Source organism: Postia placenta (assembly GCF_002117355.1).
Source record: "Postia placenta MAD-698-R-SB12 unplaced genomic scaffold POSPLAscaffold_2, whole genome shotgun sequence".
Taxonomy (NCBI): Eukaryota; Fungi; Basidiomycota; class Agaricomycetes; order Polyporales; family Adustoporiaceae; genus Rhodonia; species Rhodonia placenta.
In genome coordinates this window covers 1,179,356-1,198,186 of record NW_020169833.1, presented here as the reverse complement: position 1 = coordinate 1,198,186, position 18,831 = coordinate 1,179,356, and the positions used below count along the sequence as shown (strand labels likewise).

The window sequence follows — 18,831 nt, the reverse complement described above, 5'->3', positions numbered from 1 at the left end:
TGATCCTGTACCGAAACCCAGATCATGCTTCGAGTGTCAGCTTGTCTATTGAGAACACAGATTATCGTCTCAACGACAGATATCGCACTTGTGCTCTGGCTCCTTGCGTCATAGCGCTCAACACACCAACTGAATCATGTCAATAGGAATATGCAAGCAAACCAATAATTACATCCTGACGAGAGATTCCGTCCATCAAGTACCGACGACCGAAGAATGCTTACATTGGTTCGGCCTTGCTCCTACGCAACTCCCGCTCCACTTCATCGCCCTCAGCAGCGTATGCGCGAACTTGCTGCGTAGCCGGTTGAGAGAAGTGCTCGCGCAGACGATGTTCGACTTGGCGATACATCTGTTGTAAGCATGATCAGCGCGGGATGCTCAGCATGATCGTCGCTGTGCTACGCACCTCGTTACCCAGAGTTCTTGTAACCTGGAACAGGGGTCCGACCATCCCTAACTGTATGGTAAGATACCTTAGAGAGTAAATCAGTGTGAGCACTGTCAATCAAGGAGGCGCAACATACGCAGCAGCAAGCATAAAGAGGAGCATTGTGAAGTACAGCGGGTTGAAGAGCACGACCATCGCCTCGTTCCACCCAAGCACGACGAGTACCATATATATCCAGTAAGGTATTTGCGCCACGCTGGACACCGTGCTACGCTTCGCCTCGACGTAGTACGCGTCCGCATCGCGCCGGAAGCGTGACATAAGGTCGAGGATCTTCGTCTCCGTGAAAATAATTAGCGTGGACGGGAAATCAAACTCGTCCGATCCTGTCAGGGAGTCTGACGTCTCTGACGGGAGGGTATACTCAAGAGAGGGATCGAGAGGCTGGATTCTGGAGTAAACAGGGATGAGTTCGAGAGTCTGCGAAACGAGATCAGCCAGAACCTATAGGCAGTCCAAGACAACACACCTGGTCCCTCGCTTTCTTGAACGCCCCATCAATGTCATCTGCTGGCCGCCACACCCGAGGGACACCATGCTCGTCGTACCGGAAGCGCTCCTCGAAATGCGCACGGAGCTTGGTTAAGAAGGCCACATCAGTGGTCTGTTCGTCGACCTTCCCACGAAGAGTCAGCCAAGCTCGCTTCTTGAGCGTAGCAAGGGAAGTTGCGTTCTCCTCATCAGTGCAGTCAAAGCCTGAATTGGGTAGCCACGAATCAACGACCATGACTATATCACGGAGGACAAGTGCGCACTCTTCGCCTTGGCCAGATATGACGACTCGGCCTTCTCCAGGGTTTGGCGGAACACAGTCAGAACCCTGTCCCACATGTCGGGCTCAGGCTTGCTCAGTGCGATCTCAAGAGGTTCCGAAATCTGCTTCTTGAAGTTCCGCTGAAAATGAAAGGATTCACTCAGGCGAGCAACATGCAGCATTCGCGCCAATACATACCTCAATAACGTTGACCATCTTCTTGGTCTCATCCCGTCTACACTGGTCTGCGAGGCTTCGCACCTCCTCCTTGAGCAGGTTCAGCTCATCGTCGTAGCTCCAGTCTGTGTCTTCCACCAGCGCCTCCTGGGCGCCTTGGAGGAATCGCGTCTTGCACCGGTCCCGCGCTGTGGCGACGATGTCCGCGAAGTTGTACCCATCACCGCGCATGCCGTCCAGCATCTCGCTCTTGAACGCGACGAGAGACGACTTGTGCAGGTTCTTCAATTGTCCAAGGAAAAGGGGGGACAACGTCGAGTCGAGCACTGCGACAAGGTCTGCACGTTTCCGCTTGTACACACCTTGGTGATAACGCGACGCGTCGCGGTCATAGCGGACTGAGGATCAACGTGCATCAGCTATGGTACGCGGGGCAATATCAGCACAAGCAATACCTAGAGCGCCTGATCGCCAGCTGCGCATCATGCTCCCGAGCCCTTCGATGACCTTGCCGGACTCAATAGGTCGTCGCTGAGGTTTTGCCTGTTCGTTGAACTCCGTCACGGCCACCGTCGAGATCTCATCGCAGCGGAACTGGGCCAGCAGTTCTTGTTGTGTCGGAAGGTCCAGGTCCTTGTTCGTTTGAACTTGCTCCTGCATAGAATGTGAACAAATAAAGCTCATACATCATGAGCAACTGGACAAACCCAGACGCCCTCCATGTAGAACGCAACACCGTCCGCGGGAATCCGCTTGTGGTAGGCGGGTTTGAACACGTAGTCTTCCCGCGACTTGTCCGCGAATCGCTTGCGGAGCTCTTGCACCTCGGATTCGAACTTGTCCGCGGCGAGCACCTTGTGCGGCAGTGCCGCAAACGACAGGTCGAAGTAGTCCGATAGCTTGCGGTCCTGCAGCTCTGACGGCTTCGACAGTGTCTCCCAGATCTTCTGCATGTCTGCGGTGAGTGTCGCTTTGAGGTTCTCGAGGGGTGTCGTGCCAATGTGGTCACGGATAACGAAGAGCAACATTGTGCGCTGGTTGCGGCTAGCACCATGGTGAGCGGACATCAATCTCATCGACACTTGACATACCCGTCGGCAGTCTTCTTGCCGAATAGACCGAGGTTAACCTCGAATACAGTTTTCAAGAGGCCCATGTTCGCCCCCTGGTACAGACCAACTTGATGCTCCCAGAGGTTCACAATGAGGACTTCCGATGACGCGAGAGAGAAGAGAGCGGATTTGCGTTCAAAGTCCTACGAGTAGTTTGATTCCCGAGACGTGTAGCATTCCCACAGCAACATACCTGGTCCTCTCCGCGTTCTCGACCGTCAGTGCCCTCTACGTCCATAACCATGACGTTCATGCCCTTTCCTCGGCACATCCAAATGCCTAGAGGGCGTTAGCCGAGAACGCTCTCACGCGTGGACATTGGCGCACCCTTCGTTGTTTGCTGCCGTCTCGTCTCGTCCATGACGTCGAAGTTGGTGCCGAATAGTCGATTAAGCAATGTACCTGTTTGGACTGCCTTCAGCATACAAGATCAAGACAATATGAGACTCAATGCTTACTTTTTCCCGTCGACTGCGACCCGAAGACGGCAACCATGTCATAGTCGAACCCGGCATTGTGCAGGCCCCATTGCTCAATTTGAGGTGTCAAGTCGGGTCTTGGAGACGTGACCTGTCAGATTTTCACAGAGCCAACGTGTACGCGGAACTCACGTAAATCTCTTCTCGTCGTCCACGATCTGGACGCGTTCGTAGCTCACTGCTTTGCCCGCCGCGTCTCCATTGTGATGGTGTCCGTTCATCGTGTCCCCGTGTGGACGAAGTCAAAAGTGGTTGGTGTGATAGTTCCGAATGCAATATCTTATACAAGGGCGTGAAAGAGGGTCGTGGTCGGCGAGAAAGGTGAGGCAATGGTGCGTCTGGCGGGAGGAGAACTTGCTGAACAGCACGTAACCGACTGCCTCCTGCCATTTGAGGGAGCGGCAACGCCCGAGAAGGCACACCGCAATTGCATGCCATCATGCACACCTGACCTCCAGATCCCAAGTTTCCCTGTCAAAGCTGCCTCTAATCTCGCGATGCCGAACTTGCTTCGGTTGCTTTTGACTTCCACCTCGTCAGTGGAAGCGCCGCGACATACTAGCAGCACCTTCACATTCGCGCGAATATCTGACTAGCGAAGGCTCACTTGGGATATTCTGGTGTCCAGCGGTGTCTGATATTGTCTGCTCACGTTGGAAGTTATGGATACCCACTTTGCTCACTCGAGGCTCTTGTGGCGGCCGGCCAATCCGGCGCGAACGTCTCTGGACGCGTTCCGGCGCATGGTGAACAGGAAACACGGTCTGAACCTTAGTATGTCTGTGTTTGCTCATGACATTAAGCCGACTTGTAAAGACCACCTGTGCCACGCAATGTAGGGGACTATCATGACTTGCACAGATATTCGGTAGAAGACTATGAGTTCTGGCTAGACGTTTGGGAGTTTGTAGGCATCCTGCACTCCGTGCCTCCTACCAAGGTGACGTCCTTTCCATTATCTCCGCGCCATGTGCCCGCTAATTGATCGTCCTGAAGATCTTAGAAGACGGCCGTATGAAAGAGCTGCCCACATGGTTCCCTGGCGCGCGGCTGAACTACGCGGAGAACCTGTTGTATCGAAATGACGACGGCATTGCGTGCACCGCCGCTAGAGAGACAGGAGCTATCTCACATTATACGTTCCGGCAGCTCCGTGAGCTGGTCAGAATCACGGTTGCCGCGCTCAGGATGAACGGTGTGGGCAAGGGAGATAGAGTTGCCGGTAACACTCGCCCGTCTGAATGTTCATTGCCATTCATTGACCTCCGAGGTAGCCATTGTCACGAACCACATTGATGCCGTAGTGTTGGCTCTGGCCTCCGCAAGTATCGGTGCCATCTTCTCTAGCACTGCTACCGACATGGGCACCCAGGTCGGCCTGCTCTGTGCTTTCCACGCAGTCGATCTGGCTCACATAGGCAACGTGCTGTACAGGGCATCCTCGATAGATACCAGCAGATTCAGCCCAAGATCGTCTTCTCAGAAACGGAGGTTACTTGGCTGGGAAAGACGATAGATCTCATACCGAAAGTCGCAGAGGTGGCCAACGGACTGGCTTCATACGGGCTGCAGCGCGTTGTCCTATTGCCTAGTGCGAAGACCGGCACGGAGCTTTCTCCTTCTACGGCTGCAGGTGTTCCCAAGAGGTATGATCTCCTGCTGTTGTTAAGGCGCAGAGATGCACTGACTTGCGTCCTTGGTCAGTATCTCTCTGTCCGCATTTCTATCCTCCGGAGACAACCGTGAACTCCAATTTGAGCAGCTCCCATTCAACCACCCGCTGTACATTCTGTACTCCTCAGGTACCACCGGCCCTCCCAAATGCATCATTCACACAGCAGGTGTACGTTGAATGTATAGCTCCCTACTTCTTTGCATTCATACCCCTCTTCCAGGGCGTCCTCCTGCAGGCAAAGAAAGACATGCGCCTTTCAATGAGCATGAGCAGCGATGATACATACTTCCAATACACCACAGTATGTCCCCAACTAATCCAGTCGCCGACACGCGATTGACTTACTTGATAGACGGGCTGGATGATGTGGCCGTACATGCTACAAGGCCTAGCCTGCGGTGCTCGCATCATAGCGTATGATGGCTCGCCGTTCTACCCCAACGTCCACCACTTCTTGAAGTTCTTGTCAGCAGAAGGGTGCGTCATCCATGTTCACATATCGGTGTACGCCTCGGAGATGACGATCCTGCGCAAGGGTTACGATATTCGGCACGAGCGCGCGTTTCCTTAGCGAGGTGCAGGGACAAGGCGTTGAGCCGTGTATGTGATATGCTTGCTCGTGTCAGGTGCAGCGTCTCACAAGGCCACCAGCTAAGGTCGCGTCGTTCGACGCCTTACGTGCGATCTCTTCGACCGGCTCTGTGTTGACACCACCCATGTTCGAGTGGACCCAGACAGCATTTACCCCGGACCTCCAGATCCTGTCAGTTTCTGGAGGAACGGATATCTGCGGTGCATGTGAGCGACAGCATCCATTCACCAATGATACGTACTAAAGACACCCAGTCGTTGGTGGCATTTCTACACTGCCTGTATATGCGGGAGGTCGGTATAGGGTCTGCTTCATGCGTCAGACTAGATTGATGTCCACATACGTTCGCTTTCAGAGATTCAAGGGAAACTTCTGGGAATGAAAGTCGAGATCTTCGATCCGGACGGGAAGAACGTCGAGGACACGGGCATGCCCGGCGAGCTGGTGTGCACCCGCCCGCATCCTTCCCTCCCGCTCGGTTTCTGGGGCGATGATTCAGGAGAGAAAGTGCGGAAAGCGTACTTCGATCGATACCCTGGTATACCGAACCAGCCCTTCGCGTTGTGCCAGCACTCACTGAGCTGCGTGCAGGTGTATGGCATCACGCCGACTTCATCGTCAAAAATCCGGAGACACAGGGTTTGATGATCCTGGGACGCAGGTATGCCGGTTTTATGTTCACGTCGTGACATACTAATGTTTTGGCAGCGACGGCGTGCTCAATCCGAGTGGCGTGCGCTTCGGCTCCGCCGAGATCTATTCCGTGCTGGAGGGCTTCTCGGACGCCATTGACGACTCATTGTGCATCGGGCAGCGCCGCCCGCAGGACCGCGACGAGCGTGTCCTCCTGTTCCTCAAGATGCGTCCCGGACATGCCTTCACCAATGACCTCACGGACCAGATCAGGTCCTCGATTCGCAAGGCCTTGAGCCCTCGACATGTCCCTGCCTACATATTCTCCGTCGAAGACATACCGGTGAGTCTCCTACCACTCAGCAGTCGTGAATGCGTCTTGATACATGGCTGTCTCGTCCCGTAGTATACGGTCAACGGCAAGAAAATAGAGATCGCGGTCAAGCAGATTGTATCTGGCTCCAATCTCAAACCCAGCGGTACTGTCGCCAATCCGGAGTCCCTCACGCATTATTACAAGTTCAGGGAGCTCGAGAAGCTTGTTGGGAGCAGGGCAAAACTTTGATACTTGCTCCAAGTCATCTTCAAAATGCATAGACCAATAAAAAATGACGGAGACGATCTACCTTCACCGGAGATGCTACATAAGCTAGTTTTCTGGCAAGTGTCAGGAACACATTTAAGTTGGGAAGGAAAATAATTGTTGACACCATTGTCTCGGCTACCTGGAGAAGTCAGCCGCTCGCACATACCTTGCTCAATCTTTTCGCAAAATCTGCTGATAAGGTCTACGAGATATCCTTTGTGTGAACTACTCAGTGCCACCATATACTAGATATGGATTTATTGTCACCCATGTCCATAAGTGACCAGCAATGCAGACCGTAGTGTTACAGACATGAGCTCGAAATACCTGTGCCTTCTATAGGCGGGTAGCTAGGTGGCTGAGATCATGACCAAATATAGTATCGACTGTCTCGCAGTCACCGCGTTGCGTGGTTCAGAGACACTATGCGGAGTGCAAAAGATGGAGGAATCAAAAGATCGCCCGCACCAATCCCCTTATGAGTCGGCCCAGGTTCGAACTGAGGACCTTCTGTGTGTTAGACAGATGCGATAACCAACTACGCCACCGACCCAATGAAGCGGACGGTAAAGTCAACTGAGTCATAGATAACTACAAGCAAATCCGTCATCATCCTGCACCGACCTCTTATCGGTCTTGCTTCCGTATCCAAAGACTACTTACTCGCCATCGTACAAGAGTGCTCCAGGACCTCATGTACGACTGATGCACTACTTGATTCACCTCTGGTATCAGCAGGGTTATCATGATCCGCGTGGTCTCCGCAAACCCTCTGGCAGTCAGTGCGGGTGCCATTGACACGGCGCGTATTCGTGCGCTTCGCCTTCGAGGAACTACGATCCGCGCGAGCAGCGATTGGCACCAGAATCACGGCGTATCGAGCTTCGACGACAAACCACGAGATAGTCAATTACCACAACAAATAGACCTCCTTGAGCGATATCGGGGACTCATTTCATCGGGTAAGATCCGTTATGACGAAGAACAGATCAGAGTAATCATGCAGGTATGTTGAGTAGCAATTTATGGAAAATGCGTCGCTCACTCATGGTTCCCGCATCGAAGCTTAGAAGATTACAAAGGGAACTCGGTGGTTACGCCCCTCCAGCTTTGTCAACTCAATATTTTGATCCTAGAGAATCCAAAGGCAATGACGGCTGCAAACCATGGTGGTTGCACGAATCAAATCCGGAACATTCCGCCGCTGAGGATCATCGAGCCCTTGTACGCATCCGGACACATGCCGAGGAAATAGCAGACCTGACTACGCCAAAGGCAAGCCTGCGTTGCGCCGGTCGAGCGTGCCTAACACCGGCTTAGGGTCTTCTGTTAACTGGTCCGCCTGGCTCTGGCAAAAGCTTTCTCATAGACTTGTGGTACTCTGCCATACCGACACCTTTCAAGGCTCGTAAACATTACAATGAGCTCGTACTAGAGATATACCGTGCAGTCTGGGAGGAAACTCGGCACCGCATGGCAGCGACACATTCCACAAGGTCTGTTGCGTCTGACTCGCCGTCCCTCTCTTGGAACAAGTCCATTCTGGAGCGCTGGCGAGCACTGTTACGCTCCGGGTCTTTGCCATTGAGATGGACACGCCAAGCAAATAGCCGTATCTCTTTTGGCGGGACAGTACAACCGACGATAGCATTTGCGGTCGCACAGCGGCTCATTCTTCGGCACTGGCTTCTTGTCTTCGACGAGGTACAGCTCCTAGACGTGTCCAGTGCTACGCTTCTTGCAGATGTGCTCTCCTGGTTCTGGCGCATGGGCGGCGTGATTGTGGGCAGCTCCAACAAGGTCCCCGACGACCTCTACAAGAATGGCGTTCAAAGAGAACGGCTAGAACCCTTCGTTGAAGCACTGAAGGCGAGATGCCCTGTATACATTATGCGAAGCGAGCATGATTGGCGCGCCACTCGAGCGACGATGACCAAAGTCAAGACATGGTACGTGAATGGGCAGGAGAGAGAGTTCGACACGAAGGTGCGAGCTTTCGCCGATGTCGAATGCTGTGCGTGATATTCGTCATCTTGCGAATGATCCGCTAACTTGGTCCGGTTCTCAGCGCCGCGGTCAATGCAAGTCATAGTATTCGGTCGCTCGCTTCGTGTTCCTTGGGCAATCGGCTCTGTTTGTAAATTTTCTTTTGCGGAACTCTGCGACGAGGTAACTAGTGCAGGTTCCCGTAATGTGGATGATGACTCACTTGTCGATCCAGTCATTAGGGCCAGCGGACTACATCACTTTGGCATCGACGTTCCGCACTGTAGCCATTACTTCTATTCCCATTCTGAGGATGTCAGCCAAGAATCAGGCACGGCGGTTCATTTCGCTTATCGATGCATTGTACGAGGCACGCTGCAGGATTGTATGTCTTGCGGAAGCAAAACCAGAACAACTCTTCTTTCCAGACGCGCCGTCTGCGACGGAGGAAGAGGCATATCATGAACAACAATCATCGGATGTCATGATGGCGGAGGCAGTAGCGGAGACCCAAGACGTCTATCGCCCAAACGTCTCGTCGTATGACGCGCCCAATATGGCAGAAGCACCCAAGGCGCCCTCATCTCCGCTCGCGCTCGACAAGCTATCTATCTTCTCCGGTGAGCATATACCTATTCAGTCCGGGCGTGAGGCTAATAAGCGTCTAGGCAAGGATGAACAGTTCGCGTTCAAGCGGGCCCTATCTCGTCTCCTCGAGATGACAAGCGACAGCTATACCGAGCAGGAACAATGGGCCCCTCTTCCCCCGAGCTCGCGCAAATGGGAAGCTCCTTCCCCGCAATCGCAGGCCGACCAACGTCCCGATCAGCGTCCCTTACAATGGGCGCCTTCGCTCCGTCCCGCTGACCTGGACACTGCCGACTCCGTGCACGGAGCAACCCGCGAGAGTTCTGCCTCGGCGGACTCGGAGGGTCGCCCTGAGGCGCCGAGGCTGAGCCCGGCTCACGTGTGGGGGGTCAGGGAAGATTGGGGAGACAGGGCAAAGGATTGGGGCCGCGGGGCCAGCGCATATGAGAACCCGTCGTCCACCCCCGCACGCGGCGGCCACAGACGGGAGTGAGCTCAATAATCCAGCGGCGGCGTGTCCAAGATCCGTCGGTTGATCCCCGGTGGTTAGGCTTTTGCCCTGCGTCATGGGTTGTCAAGGTTTGCCTTCGCATGATGCTGCGGGCTCCGGGAGGCGGGAGAAGAGCGGCCGCTGGCCTGTCATGTACATGTCCGTGTCCCTGTGTCGACGGATGGGTGCGAAAGGGGTACGTACGGGGAAAGCCACATGTATGAGTCCGAGTCGGCGCCACGAATTCTATATCTCCCCGCTGCTGCCTTCTCCTGTGTCACCGGATACAGTGGGTGGTTCATCTTTTTTCTCACCTGCCATTTCTGGCGGGCGTGAGGCAATACCCCGCGTCAGCAGACGATGCGCGCTCAGACCCCCGCGAAGCGCCAGCCCGCCAGTCGTTTACAGCTCCGTTCCGGGCAAAGACTCTATTTATTTGTGTCGGCATGCACTGCTTTTGGGACAATCTAGGAAGCGACGGGGGATATGCAGAGAGAATTACGAGAATGAACACGGAACACAAAAGGGGAATAAATAACCGACAGGCAAGAACATGACCAACAGCGCCGCGTACAGGATCAGGGCAACGCGGGGAACCATCTATCCAGCGAAGCGCAACACGTCAAGGAAGAAAGCCAGGTAAAATTTGTTGGAGATACGTGTTACCATACCGGGTGATTGCAGTTGCATTGCTAGCAGAAGAACACACAAAGGAAAGGAAAACAAGAAATAAAAAGAGGGTCGTAGCAGGAATATGCGGGTCGAGGTATACACAGCAGCGGGGGAGCCAGGAATGTTCAGGCACATACGATACAGAGTGGGCATGGCGGCCAGGAAGCGGCGAGGCGCGGAGCAATAGGATGTAAGTTACGGCAGACTTGGCAAATACGGGGTGACTCGGCGCAGACGGATTGTTGGTGGATGCAGCATTTGGAAAACGGGACATGAGCGTGGCTGACGTTCCCGCGGCGGTCAGCAGGCGCAGCGCAGCGCAGGGGGTCAGGGCACGACGGGCGACGATGCGATGCGCTGGGTTCGCCGATGCGGCGCGAGCGGGATAGCGGCGACAGATGATACACGGAATATATATGCTGTACGTATGTATATCGTCCGGTGCGGGCACCGCGTGGTACATGGCGAGGCGAGCGCCGACATTAGTATGTAATGAGGATTGCGATTGTCTGCGGCACGCCGGCGTGGGAGGAGGGAGGAAATGAAGTGAGGTGCGGTACGATGCAGCGGGTGAAAGGGCGGAGTGTCCGGGCAAGCCACGGTATCGATGCTGCCGCACGCGCCTGATGAGCGAAGATGCGTACACGATCGATGTCGATGTCGAGTCAGTACCAGAGCAGAGGACGGGAAGCACAAGTGCCAAGACCATGGAGCGGGAGAGACGGTTGGAAACAGACGGGAAGACGCATGGATGCAATGTGGAGGGGGATAATGTACGGGTTATTACAGCTAAAGCCGGTATATTGTGTGATGGTGCATGAGGTCGTCAGGTAAAGATTATGCGCTCTTCCGTCCGTTGATGGTCAGCCGCACCATACCGCGCTGCTCGACAGTATCGCGATGTCTTCTGCGGTGGTATGCTGTGCTATCATCGCCTGCAAAACATAGATATTCCATTTGATGTTTGATATGTTGACGTCGGCGATACCTGTCGGCACACTTCCTGTGTGGGTGACGGAAATACGAGATGTTGCGAAAACAGTGGTGTTGGGCTAGGACAGACGACGACGGACGGAGGGGCGCACTGGGCGCACTCGCATGCCCTAGTCGCGGATGCCCCAGAGTGAAGCCGGCGTGCCTCGACGAGGCACAATCACTCTGAGGAATTCGCCGTCGAATTCCGCGCGCACTTGTGCCAAGTCAGCGTCATACCCGAACGATATACGTCGTTCGAAATGACCTGCACGAGGCGCAACGGAAAAACAAAGAGCAAAAAATGAGATGACAAAGATCAAAGGAAAATGTACTAAGGACGCACCACCGTTCGGTTCCCATGAATCTGCAACAACGTGCAATATCCGTCTTTTTCGGGTTGAAAGCGTTCTTGATGATTCAGAGTCAGTCACGGCGGATCAAAGAGACGATCGATAATACGCACATTGCGTCTCTCCTGAACCCTGGCAGTCTCACAAGCAGCCGATACTCCCTCGGGTTTGTCTCGACGGCGATGTAGCTATCGTGAGGTGCAGGGTCGTGAGCCAAGAATGGCTCGTGCGGTGCCCGGTCCCGTGTCTCCTCGCTGAGGGGCGGCGGGGGTGGCGTGAGCACGACTGGCGGCGCCGGAGGGGGCAAGGGCCCGAGCTCCGGTGACGGTACGGCGTGCGGTAGCGGATACATCATCGAGGGATACGCGCGCTCGAGAATCCGGGCCATCGGCGGCGACACGGAGCGGTCGTCAGGCCAATCTGAATCATGCTCCGCCGCCGACGATCGATATCGCGACGGACCGGCAAAATATGACAGCGACGGCGCCTGCTGCTGCGGCAACGACGCGCGGCCAACCGGATCCCGGTCCTCCATGATCGCGCCATTCGATGGGGCCACAGATGGGAGCGTGTGGAAAGGCGTGTGGAAGGGCAGTGGCAGGCTGGCAGTCGAACTCCGGTCAGGCATTGGGGCGGCGCGCACGGGCGTTGGTGAATGTATTCGTGCAGGTGGCTGCCGCGAGCCGTAGGTGTCCGGTGACGAGTACGGGCGGGAGAAAGGGTGCACGGGTGATGCCGGCACTTTAGTACCCGCCAGCTGGTGCTGCGAGGTCGATGCCATGAGACCGGCGTCAATGTGGTAGTGAGCGGTGCTCGTCGAGGCGACCGCGGAGGAGCTGGCGGCCGCGCTGCTACCCGTGTCCATCGGGGTGTCGACGCGGGATAATGTCGGGCCTGTCGGAGGTGATGACTGCGATGACGCGGTGGGAAGGCTATCGCTGGATGACGCGGACGAGCCTGCGGATCCCGCGTGATCGCCGCCTGCGGGTCCGGGCGAGCGCTCAAAGTCGTACGCGCCGAAGACGCTGTGGGCGCCGTCGCCGTCGGGCATCACGTTGACCTGGGGGTGTGAGTGCGAGTGGGCGTGCGCATGAGCATGCGCGTGTGCACTGGCGGTGCTGGAGTAGGAGAGGTGGTGGGAGTGGGGCATGAACGGCAGGGGGACCTCGCGAGGGGAGTCGAATGAGGCGTGCCGCTTGGAGAAGGACGAGTTGCGGTGAGGAAGGGCGGGGCGGGAAGACGCAGAGGGGGCGGGCTGGGGTTGTGTGCGATGGCGGGGACCGGCTGCTGGAGACGGTCAGTGAGACATGCTCGTGGCGGGAGGAGGAGAGAAGGAGAGGAGAAAGAAAGGAAGGGGGAGAAGCGAGCTCGCGAGGCTGAGGTGAGCCGAAGCCGTCGAGCGGCCGTGGGTGCATGTGTGCGACAAACAAACGCAAAAACAAACGTGCAGGCGACGAGACGACCAACTTTCATCACGCGCCCGCGTGCTCGTTGGCGTCTCGCACCGGTCCTCCGGGGGCCTCCCGGCGCTGCACCTCCGGCCATCTCCTGCCAATCTGCACACCCCCGGCCTCCGTACCGTCTGATAAGCCCGGTAGAGCCAAAAAGCCAATCGCCCGTGGCCCTTCGCATCCATGAGCTCCCCACGCACGGCTTCCCTGCCTCGCACGCTCTGCGCACTCTGCTCGCTGCTGTTCGCTCTACTACTCTGCGGCCAACCGCGCAGCATGGAAGTAGTGCGGTCGCCGCGCTAGCCAGGCAAAACAATACGCGCGCCGGCGTCGTCTTCGCGACGGCTCACCCGCTCCGGCCTCGGCCATGGCCGGCCCCACATGAGACGTCGGGAGGCACCGAACTAGGTGATCGCGCCCTCGCCATTTTTCTTGGCGCAGCTGCACTGCCGCTCCGTCCGACCCGCATATACTCGGGAGCGGGCTTGCACATGCTGCAGCCTGCCAAACGGCCATGGACAACTGACTATAGATGGACGGGACGATGCTTACCATGTTGCAGCTGCGTGCCAGCGTCCTTACCCTTGCCCTTCCCACCCTCGTGCTCCCGCATCCTGTTGTCAAACATCTCCATGTTGTAATATTCTCCCGGTTCTATTTGTTGCGGCTCAATGCCAACGCTCGGATTGCGTGGGGCGTGCGCCTTGACGTGTGCGATCTGGGGGTGATGGCTCCAAAAGTCCTTCTGCTCCTGCAGAGTGAGCTGCTCGAAGGGAATGGTCAAGCCCGCGGCCGGGTCGGACGTTGAAGTGCGCAGCAACGGTCGTGACGATGCCGGGCTAGTGTTCAGTCCGGAGGAGAATGCCTGCGACGACGAGGATGGGGAAGAATCGTCCTGTGAGGACAGTGATGGTGGGCTTTGTAAAGGCATGAGTGTAGTGGTGACCAGAGAGCGCTGTAGACATCGAATGTGGGGCAGTCCGGACTCCGCTAGCGTCTGTTGGCGCACTATGTAATATTCCCTCCGCGCCCCCCGCCGGCAGTCACATGATCTCTGCTCCCGGCTCGCCGCCCGCCCCCTCCCATTTCGGGAAATCAGCGGTGCCACCGGGGCTTCTGCGCCACAATGACGTCAGCCGCAGCCAATGGCCACGCAGCGCTTGCCAAGGCGTCTGGCTGTGCGATCTGAGATGTGTGGTTCGCTTCCCAAGAGCTGCTGCTCCTCGACATGTGTCTTGCACACCGCCATAGCCGAACGCGCTCACTCGAGCCCCGGCGCGGCCACCCCATTCCCTGCACACGCGTCCCCTTCGTTTTCCGTCCGCCGTTTCATTTTATTTTATTGTAGACGCAGCCACCATCGGCGAAATGTTACACGCAATACGATTAGGACACTCGGCGCACGCCGCAGTGACGACTGACTGCAATGTACTGATGCCGATACCGGCGGAGACGGCATCGGTACAAGTACGACAAGGGGCCCCACATGCGACTGCAACCGTCTCCACACCCTCAAGAGGCCACGCCACCATGGGCATGCCCTGTCAGCACGTTGACGTTGATATAAAATACCACTAGCTTATCGAGGGGGCGTTGCTACACTAACGGTCCTTGACAGTCATTGCACCTGCTCTATATGGGTCCTAGGGCTTGGCTCTGCGAAATGACCTCATAGCCCGAACACCGTGAGTGATCGGAGCCAGAGGAACACCAGAATTCCTGTTCCGCGGAGCATGCGCACTTGGAGGATAGCGAGTAGGCGTATACTACAATGACCCACGCATCCCGTGGGCTGCCAGACGCGGGTCATGGCACTGACTATCTTGGAATGAAGCGCGCGTGGACACAGCGTCGGTGGCACGAAGCGATGCACACGGTGGCCCCAGCGGCTCTATCGGACAGGAGCTCGCAGCTCATCGTGACAGCCCCAGGAACGCCGTGCGACGCTTGAGTTCCGAGGCCATGACGCGGTGGCACGGCCTTACGCAACCGTGTACCCGTGGGCAGGGCGACAGCATCAGGGTGAGGTGAGCAGGATGCTCGGTTCTGCAGCGAACGATGGGCGAACAACCGGGGCGCAGGGCGTTGATCCCGGCATGCAAAGGGGCGGCGGGAGAAGACGCAAGGTGAGCGTGAGCAAGGCGGACTAACGATGGATGCCTGATATAAGATGTCGTGATTAAGAACTGGGGTGCCGTTGCGAGTGGTTCGGTGCAAGTATGCGTCGGCGGCTCGGCACGTCATGCGAACCCGGGTTGCTGTGTTAAAACGCGTTCCGTGTGTGAGCGTCTGCATCTCGCTGTGTGCGCGTGCCCTACCGGAGGACATGACGGCGCACGAAGCTGATCATTGTCAGACAGAGCTCTGGAAAATGAAGATGTCACAATCCACAGGCATGCATCGACGCCCTGAAGCACTCCGATCACGATGTGGGGTCTCCATCGTCTCACCCGAGCGAAAATCTTACGCAGACATCGATCCTTTACCGAAGTACGAAGAGCAGTCCGATCTCGATTGCAACGGCTCCGGACGATCATGGATGAAGCGTTTCCTGTCGCATCCCTCAAAGTTGTGGGACGTTGCAATGCTTGTCAGATGAGACTCTACGGGCCCTGCGGAGGTTTGTTGAATCGATGTCTACTCTACACTTAGCTAATTTCAGTGCGTGGTTTATACCCTTGCAGTGTTAAAGGGATGTCCTAAGGCTCATACACCTAGCAGAGTCATCTGCTAGACTGTAGGTGCGTCTTAATTGTCATAATCGCATTCTTCCTAAGTTGCGCGCGAGTGTTAGCTTTCTGACTTATCTCCACCATCACAATCGTATTGAAAGATGTGCGCAAGAGCTGTTGTTGCGGCAATGCAGGAACCGAGGCGCCTGTTGGCCTCAGAACGATCGCATCTCATCCGTGGAGCGAGTCCGAGAGACGCCTGGCGTCATGACAACCGAATCAACACTTGTCGTTAAATCTGTTGATACTAACTTAGCCTCTCATAATATGTAGGAGCAGCGACGCTCTAGCAAAGGCGGGTTTTAGAAGCCTGGACTGCACTTCGTCCAGGCGCATCGTGGGAAGTTTCTACAATGAAAACAGTTTGCATCAATGAATCAGAACCCTCGCTACAGCTGACTTCATATGCTGCGTGTATTTCATTATAGGTCTTAGAAATGGAGAGCGGGCTATGCATCATATCGGGGTCTCTTTCAAATAATGGTCACCGATGTGGACTCACTTGACACGGAGCAGCAACTGTAAAGTTCGGGCCCATCCGTCATCTCTTCAGTTACAAGCACTGCTCTATCCATGGCGGAGCAGTATCATTGGAGTTCACATCTCGGTATGTACAGGGAGCGTAGTACTAGAACCAAATTTCCCGTGTCGTGGAAGCCCAGTCTCTTGCCTCAGAACGAGCGTCTTACAATGTCCGGATATATTCATTCGCCAGAGCCGACGGTCCAGTCCTGGGTACAATTTAAGTATGTGTCATTAGCCAATCCACGTTATGCTTGCAAATAATCGATTAGAATCCGTAAGCATCTGGCAAAACTACGTATCCTTTGCAGCCTGCGGTGAGAGTCAGTGGGTGTTTATGCGGTGGCGAGGCGATAACCAGCTCTTCAGCACTTCAGGCCTACGAATTAGCATTGATGTCGGCAGAGGATATGCGCTTTGTGCGGGTTCGGAACAACTCGATCTCCGCATTACTGTATCTTCTCAATCGATTGGCGGCTGTCGCCTATGCTGTGAGTACAGGCAACGAAGTTCTTCCTGCTGTTACTACATTGGATGTATGTATCCCACATGCAATAATTCTCTGTGGTAGAATCTACAACTTATTTTGCAGACGTGAGGCAGTTCGTCATACCTGCAGTCTTTGTCTCATACCAGAGCCGTGCAGTTGTACAACAATCAACTATGCTATTGGGATCGCGTATGCTCTAAGCCTGGCCGTGACAGCATGTGAGTCATTCATTACCTGTCCCTTAGCCCAACACACCATACATTCTGAACAGTGGTATCTGTGATACGTGTCTATGCTGTGAGCCAGCGCAATTGGTGTTTGGTGAGTGTGGCCTCATTCCTGGGTCTTGTACCCATCAGTACAAACCTGGTGAGTGTTTTCAATACGGCACAGATATTCCTCACGCAGTGAACCCCCAGTATGCAACAATAACACCCAAGGTCACAGTTAATCCGCAACTCGGATGCGTAGCTGTTGTTGCTAGTGTAAGTAATCGCCTATGGGACTAGTAAGCACCCTTGTGTACCATGCCATTCACATCTTATTCAATGATCAATTTTCACAGCGGTGAGATAAGCTGGTAATGGCGATATCTTCGTATTGATTGCTCGTCTCTGTTAAGGTGCAATTCTCACTTCCGTTTGTATAATCATTCTGGATACCCTCGTTGTTGCTGCGACATGGTATTATACGAGGCTTTATGGACCCTTACAAGCAGAGCTGGGACACAGTATATGGACCTCCAGACCGAGCCTGAGGACAGTTATGTTCCGTGATGGTGAGTATTGTACATGCGTGTGTGTATGTGTGTGTGTGTGTGTTTCATGAAGATATCACAACTGATGTCATTCTAAATACAGGTACATCGTATTTCTGGCGAGTGGAATCTGCGGACTCTGCGGACTACATAACTGATTGTAGCTCCAGCACTATCACGTTGCTCAATTCTATCAACATCGTTGTATACACTCTTTTGGGCGATGTGCGTTCTCATCCGTAAAATGTCCCGCGATCGTATGTTAATATAGTACACAGTCCCAATATCTGCTCACATCACTCGTGGTCGTGTGCGTACTGTGGCATCCGACATAGGTCTCTGTGATCATTAACACTGTCTTCGCATTCTACAGTTTATCTTCAATTCTCATATCACGTTTTCTAATTCACATTCGGCAAGCTGCAGATCGTGCGGCGCGCGGTTTCAGTAGCCAGTCAAGTTTATCCTTCACAAACTCACAGCCCGATTCGAGTCTCTCGACGGCGGAATTTGCCGCTGACATGGCTCACAACACTGTACAGGACGACGACCCTGATTCAGCCTTTGATCTCGACGACGACAATAACGACATACAAGAGGAAAGGGATGAGGAAGATGGAATTGAGGATGAAGAGAGCGGAATAGAACTCCAAGAGCTCTCGCCAACAGCTAGGAGCTCGACGTGATCTCCTCTGCTTCCTTCGAGAGGTATGCACCACGAGACCGCGCAAGTCCGCCGGGCAAGATGGGAAACACTCGGTGCGGGCTGATTCTATCGAGACTAGAGCCAGCAAATGCAGAGGGATGAATTCTATGTAGCTACGAAAACACAGGCTTCCTGTGTATGAATTGGGGGAAAGTGGTGGTAAGGGTGTGTGTGTTCGAACCAACGAACCGAGGGGGACGCGTGAGCGTAACCCAGCGGTCTCTGAACAATGTGACAGTCCGCTGACTTGAAACAATTGAGTTCATACATCTGTCACTTTCCGAGACTGGTCAACATGTGCCATGGTAAGCCCGAGCTTACACTCCGTTATCTTCTGTTTTTCTTCCCCGTTTGGCTTCCTTTTCTCTCATATTTTTACTGTATCTCCCTTGGAAAGAGGCCGTACATATAATACCCATTCCCAGAGGGGCCGCCAGCAGTTTTCTGGTGGAAATGTGTTGCCATTTCCGAATGTCATATATTTTGGGACTTACTATTCTCAGCTGGAGTTGAGAGGTTCTCGACAATCTCAAAATACTGCATCTCAAGGCTTACTGCTCCACTCGGACCCAATCAGCATTAACAGACGGATCGATTCGTTCCTGAAAATATCCCGTCCTCAGTGAATTTGAGCATTGAATTGGGAGTGACTA

At 54.7% G+C, this 18,831-nt stretch overlaps 6 protein-coding genes and 1 non-coding gene across 7 annotated transcripts; 4 read left to right on the top strand and 3 right to left on the bottom strand.

The window, feature by feature from the left end:
- Nucleotides 1-125: 125 nt before the first annotated feature.
- Nucleotides 126-3,309, bottom strand: POSPLADRAFT_1177465 (hypothetical protein). Its single transcript, XM_024488509.1, has 13 exons — nucleotides 3,106-3,309; nucleotides 2,953-3,050; nucleotides 2,822-2,896; nucleotides 2,688-2,773; nucleotides 2,474-2,637; nucleotides 2,090-2,426; nucleotides 1,838-2,036; nucleotides 1,404-1,780; nucleotides 1,207-1,345; nucleotides 921-1,147; nucleotides 528-871; nucleotides 410-476; nucleotides 126-352 (listed from the first exon to the last, which is right to left on the bottom strand). The coding sequence occupies exons 1-13, from the start codon at nucleotides 3,192-3,194 to the stop codon at nucleotides 221-223; spliced, it is 2,334 nt and encodes a 777-aa protein (XP_024342812.1). The 5' UTR covers nucleotides 3,195-3,309; the 3' UTR covers nucleotides 126-220.
- A 326-nt stretch (nucleotides 3,310-3,635) lies between these two features.
- POSPLADRAFT_1043540 (hypothetical protein) lies at nucleotides 3,636-6,438 on the top strand (the record flags this gene model as incomplete). Its single annotated transcript, XM_024478336.1, has 14 exons — nucleotides 3,636-3,747; nucleotides 3,813-3,913; nucleotides 3,970-4,195; nucleotides 4,248-4,345; nucleotides 4,408-4,619; nucleotides 4,678-4,816; nucleotides 4,869-4,949; nucleotides 5,001-5,125; nucleotides 5,184-5,252; nucleotides 5,495-5,496; nucleotides 5,596-5,778; nucleotides 5,832-5,901; nucleotides 5,949-6,216; nucleotides 6,280-6,438. The coding sequence occupies 14 exons, from the start codon at nucleotides 3,636-3,638 to the stop codon at nucleotides 6,436-6,438; spliced, it is 1,845 nt and encodes a 614-aa protein (XP_024342811.1).
- A 500-nt stretch (nucleotides 6,439-6,938) lies between these two features.
- POSPLADRAFT_t21 lies at nucleotides 6,939-7,012 on the bottom strand. Its single transcript has one exon. It is a non-coding gene; the product is annotated as a tRNA-Val (tRNA).
- Nucleotides 7,013-7,204: 192 nt separating this feature from the next.
- On the top strand, nucleotides 7,205-9,526 carry POSPLADRAFT_1052687 (hypothetical protein; the record flags this gene model as incomplete). The annotated part of the gene is made up of 6 exons (XM_024480303.1): nucleotides 7,205-7,465; nucleotides 7,525-7,683; nucleotides 7,780-8,473; nucleotides 8,528-8,628; nucleotides 8,681-9,065; nucleotides 9,114-9,526. The coding sequence occupies 6 exons, from the start codon at nucleotides 7,205-7,207 to the stop codon at nucleotides 9,524-9,526; spliced, it is 2,013 nt and encodes a 670-aa protein (XP_024342810.1).
- Nucleotides 9,527-11,298: 1,772 nt separating this feature from the next.
- POSPLADRAFT_1133180 (hypothetical protein) lies at nucleotides 11,299-13,902 on the bottom strand (the record flags this gene model as incomplete). The annotated part of the gene is made up of 6 exons (XM_024484307.1): nucleotides 11,299-11,435; nucleotides 11,514-11,578; nucleotides 11,634-12,580; nucleotides 13,026-13,102; nucleotides 13,322-13,465; nucleotides 13,524-13,902. 6 exons carry the CDS (start codon nucleotides 13,900-13,902, stop codon nucleotides 11,299-11,301), a joined length of 1,749 nt encoding a protein of 582 aa, XP_024342809.1.
- Nucleotides 13,903-14,742: 840 nt separating this feature from the next.
- Nucleotides 14,743-15,570, top strand: POSPLADRAFT_1031197 (hypothetical protein; the record flags this gene model as incomplete). Its single annotated transcript, XM_024476775.1, has 4 exons — nucleotides 14,743-14,847; nucleotides 14,897-14,998; nucleotides 15,024-15,097; nucleotides 15,156-15,570. The coding sequence occupies 4 exons, from the start codon at nucleotides 14,743-14,745 to the stop codon at nucleotides 15,568-15,570; spliced, it is 696 nt and encodes a 231-aa protein (XP_024342808.1).
- Nucleotides 15,571-16,393: 823 nt separating this feature from the next.
- POSPLADRAFT_1133229 (hypothetical protein) lies at nucleotides 16,394-18,158 on the top strand (the record flags this gene model as incomplete). Its single annotated transcript, XM_024484312.1, has 9 exons — nucleotides 16,394-16,472; nucleotides 16,537-16,716; nucleotides 16,864-16,933; nucleotides 16,987-17,036; nucleotides 17,124-17,198; nucleotides 17,434-17,493; nucleotides 17,576-17,697; nucleotides 17,744-17,782; nucleotides 17,808-18,158. 9 exons carry the CDS (start codon nucleotides 16,394-16,396, stop codon nucleotides 18,156-18,158), a joined length of 1,026 nt encoding a protein of 341 aa, XP_024342807.1.
- Nucleotides 18,159-18,831: the final 673 nt, after the last annotated feature.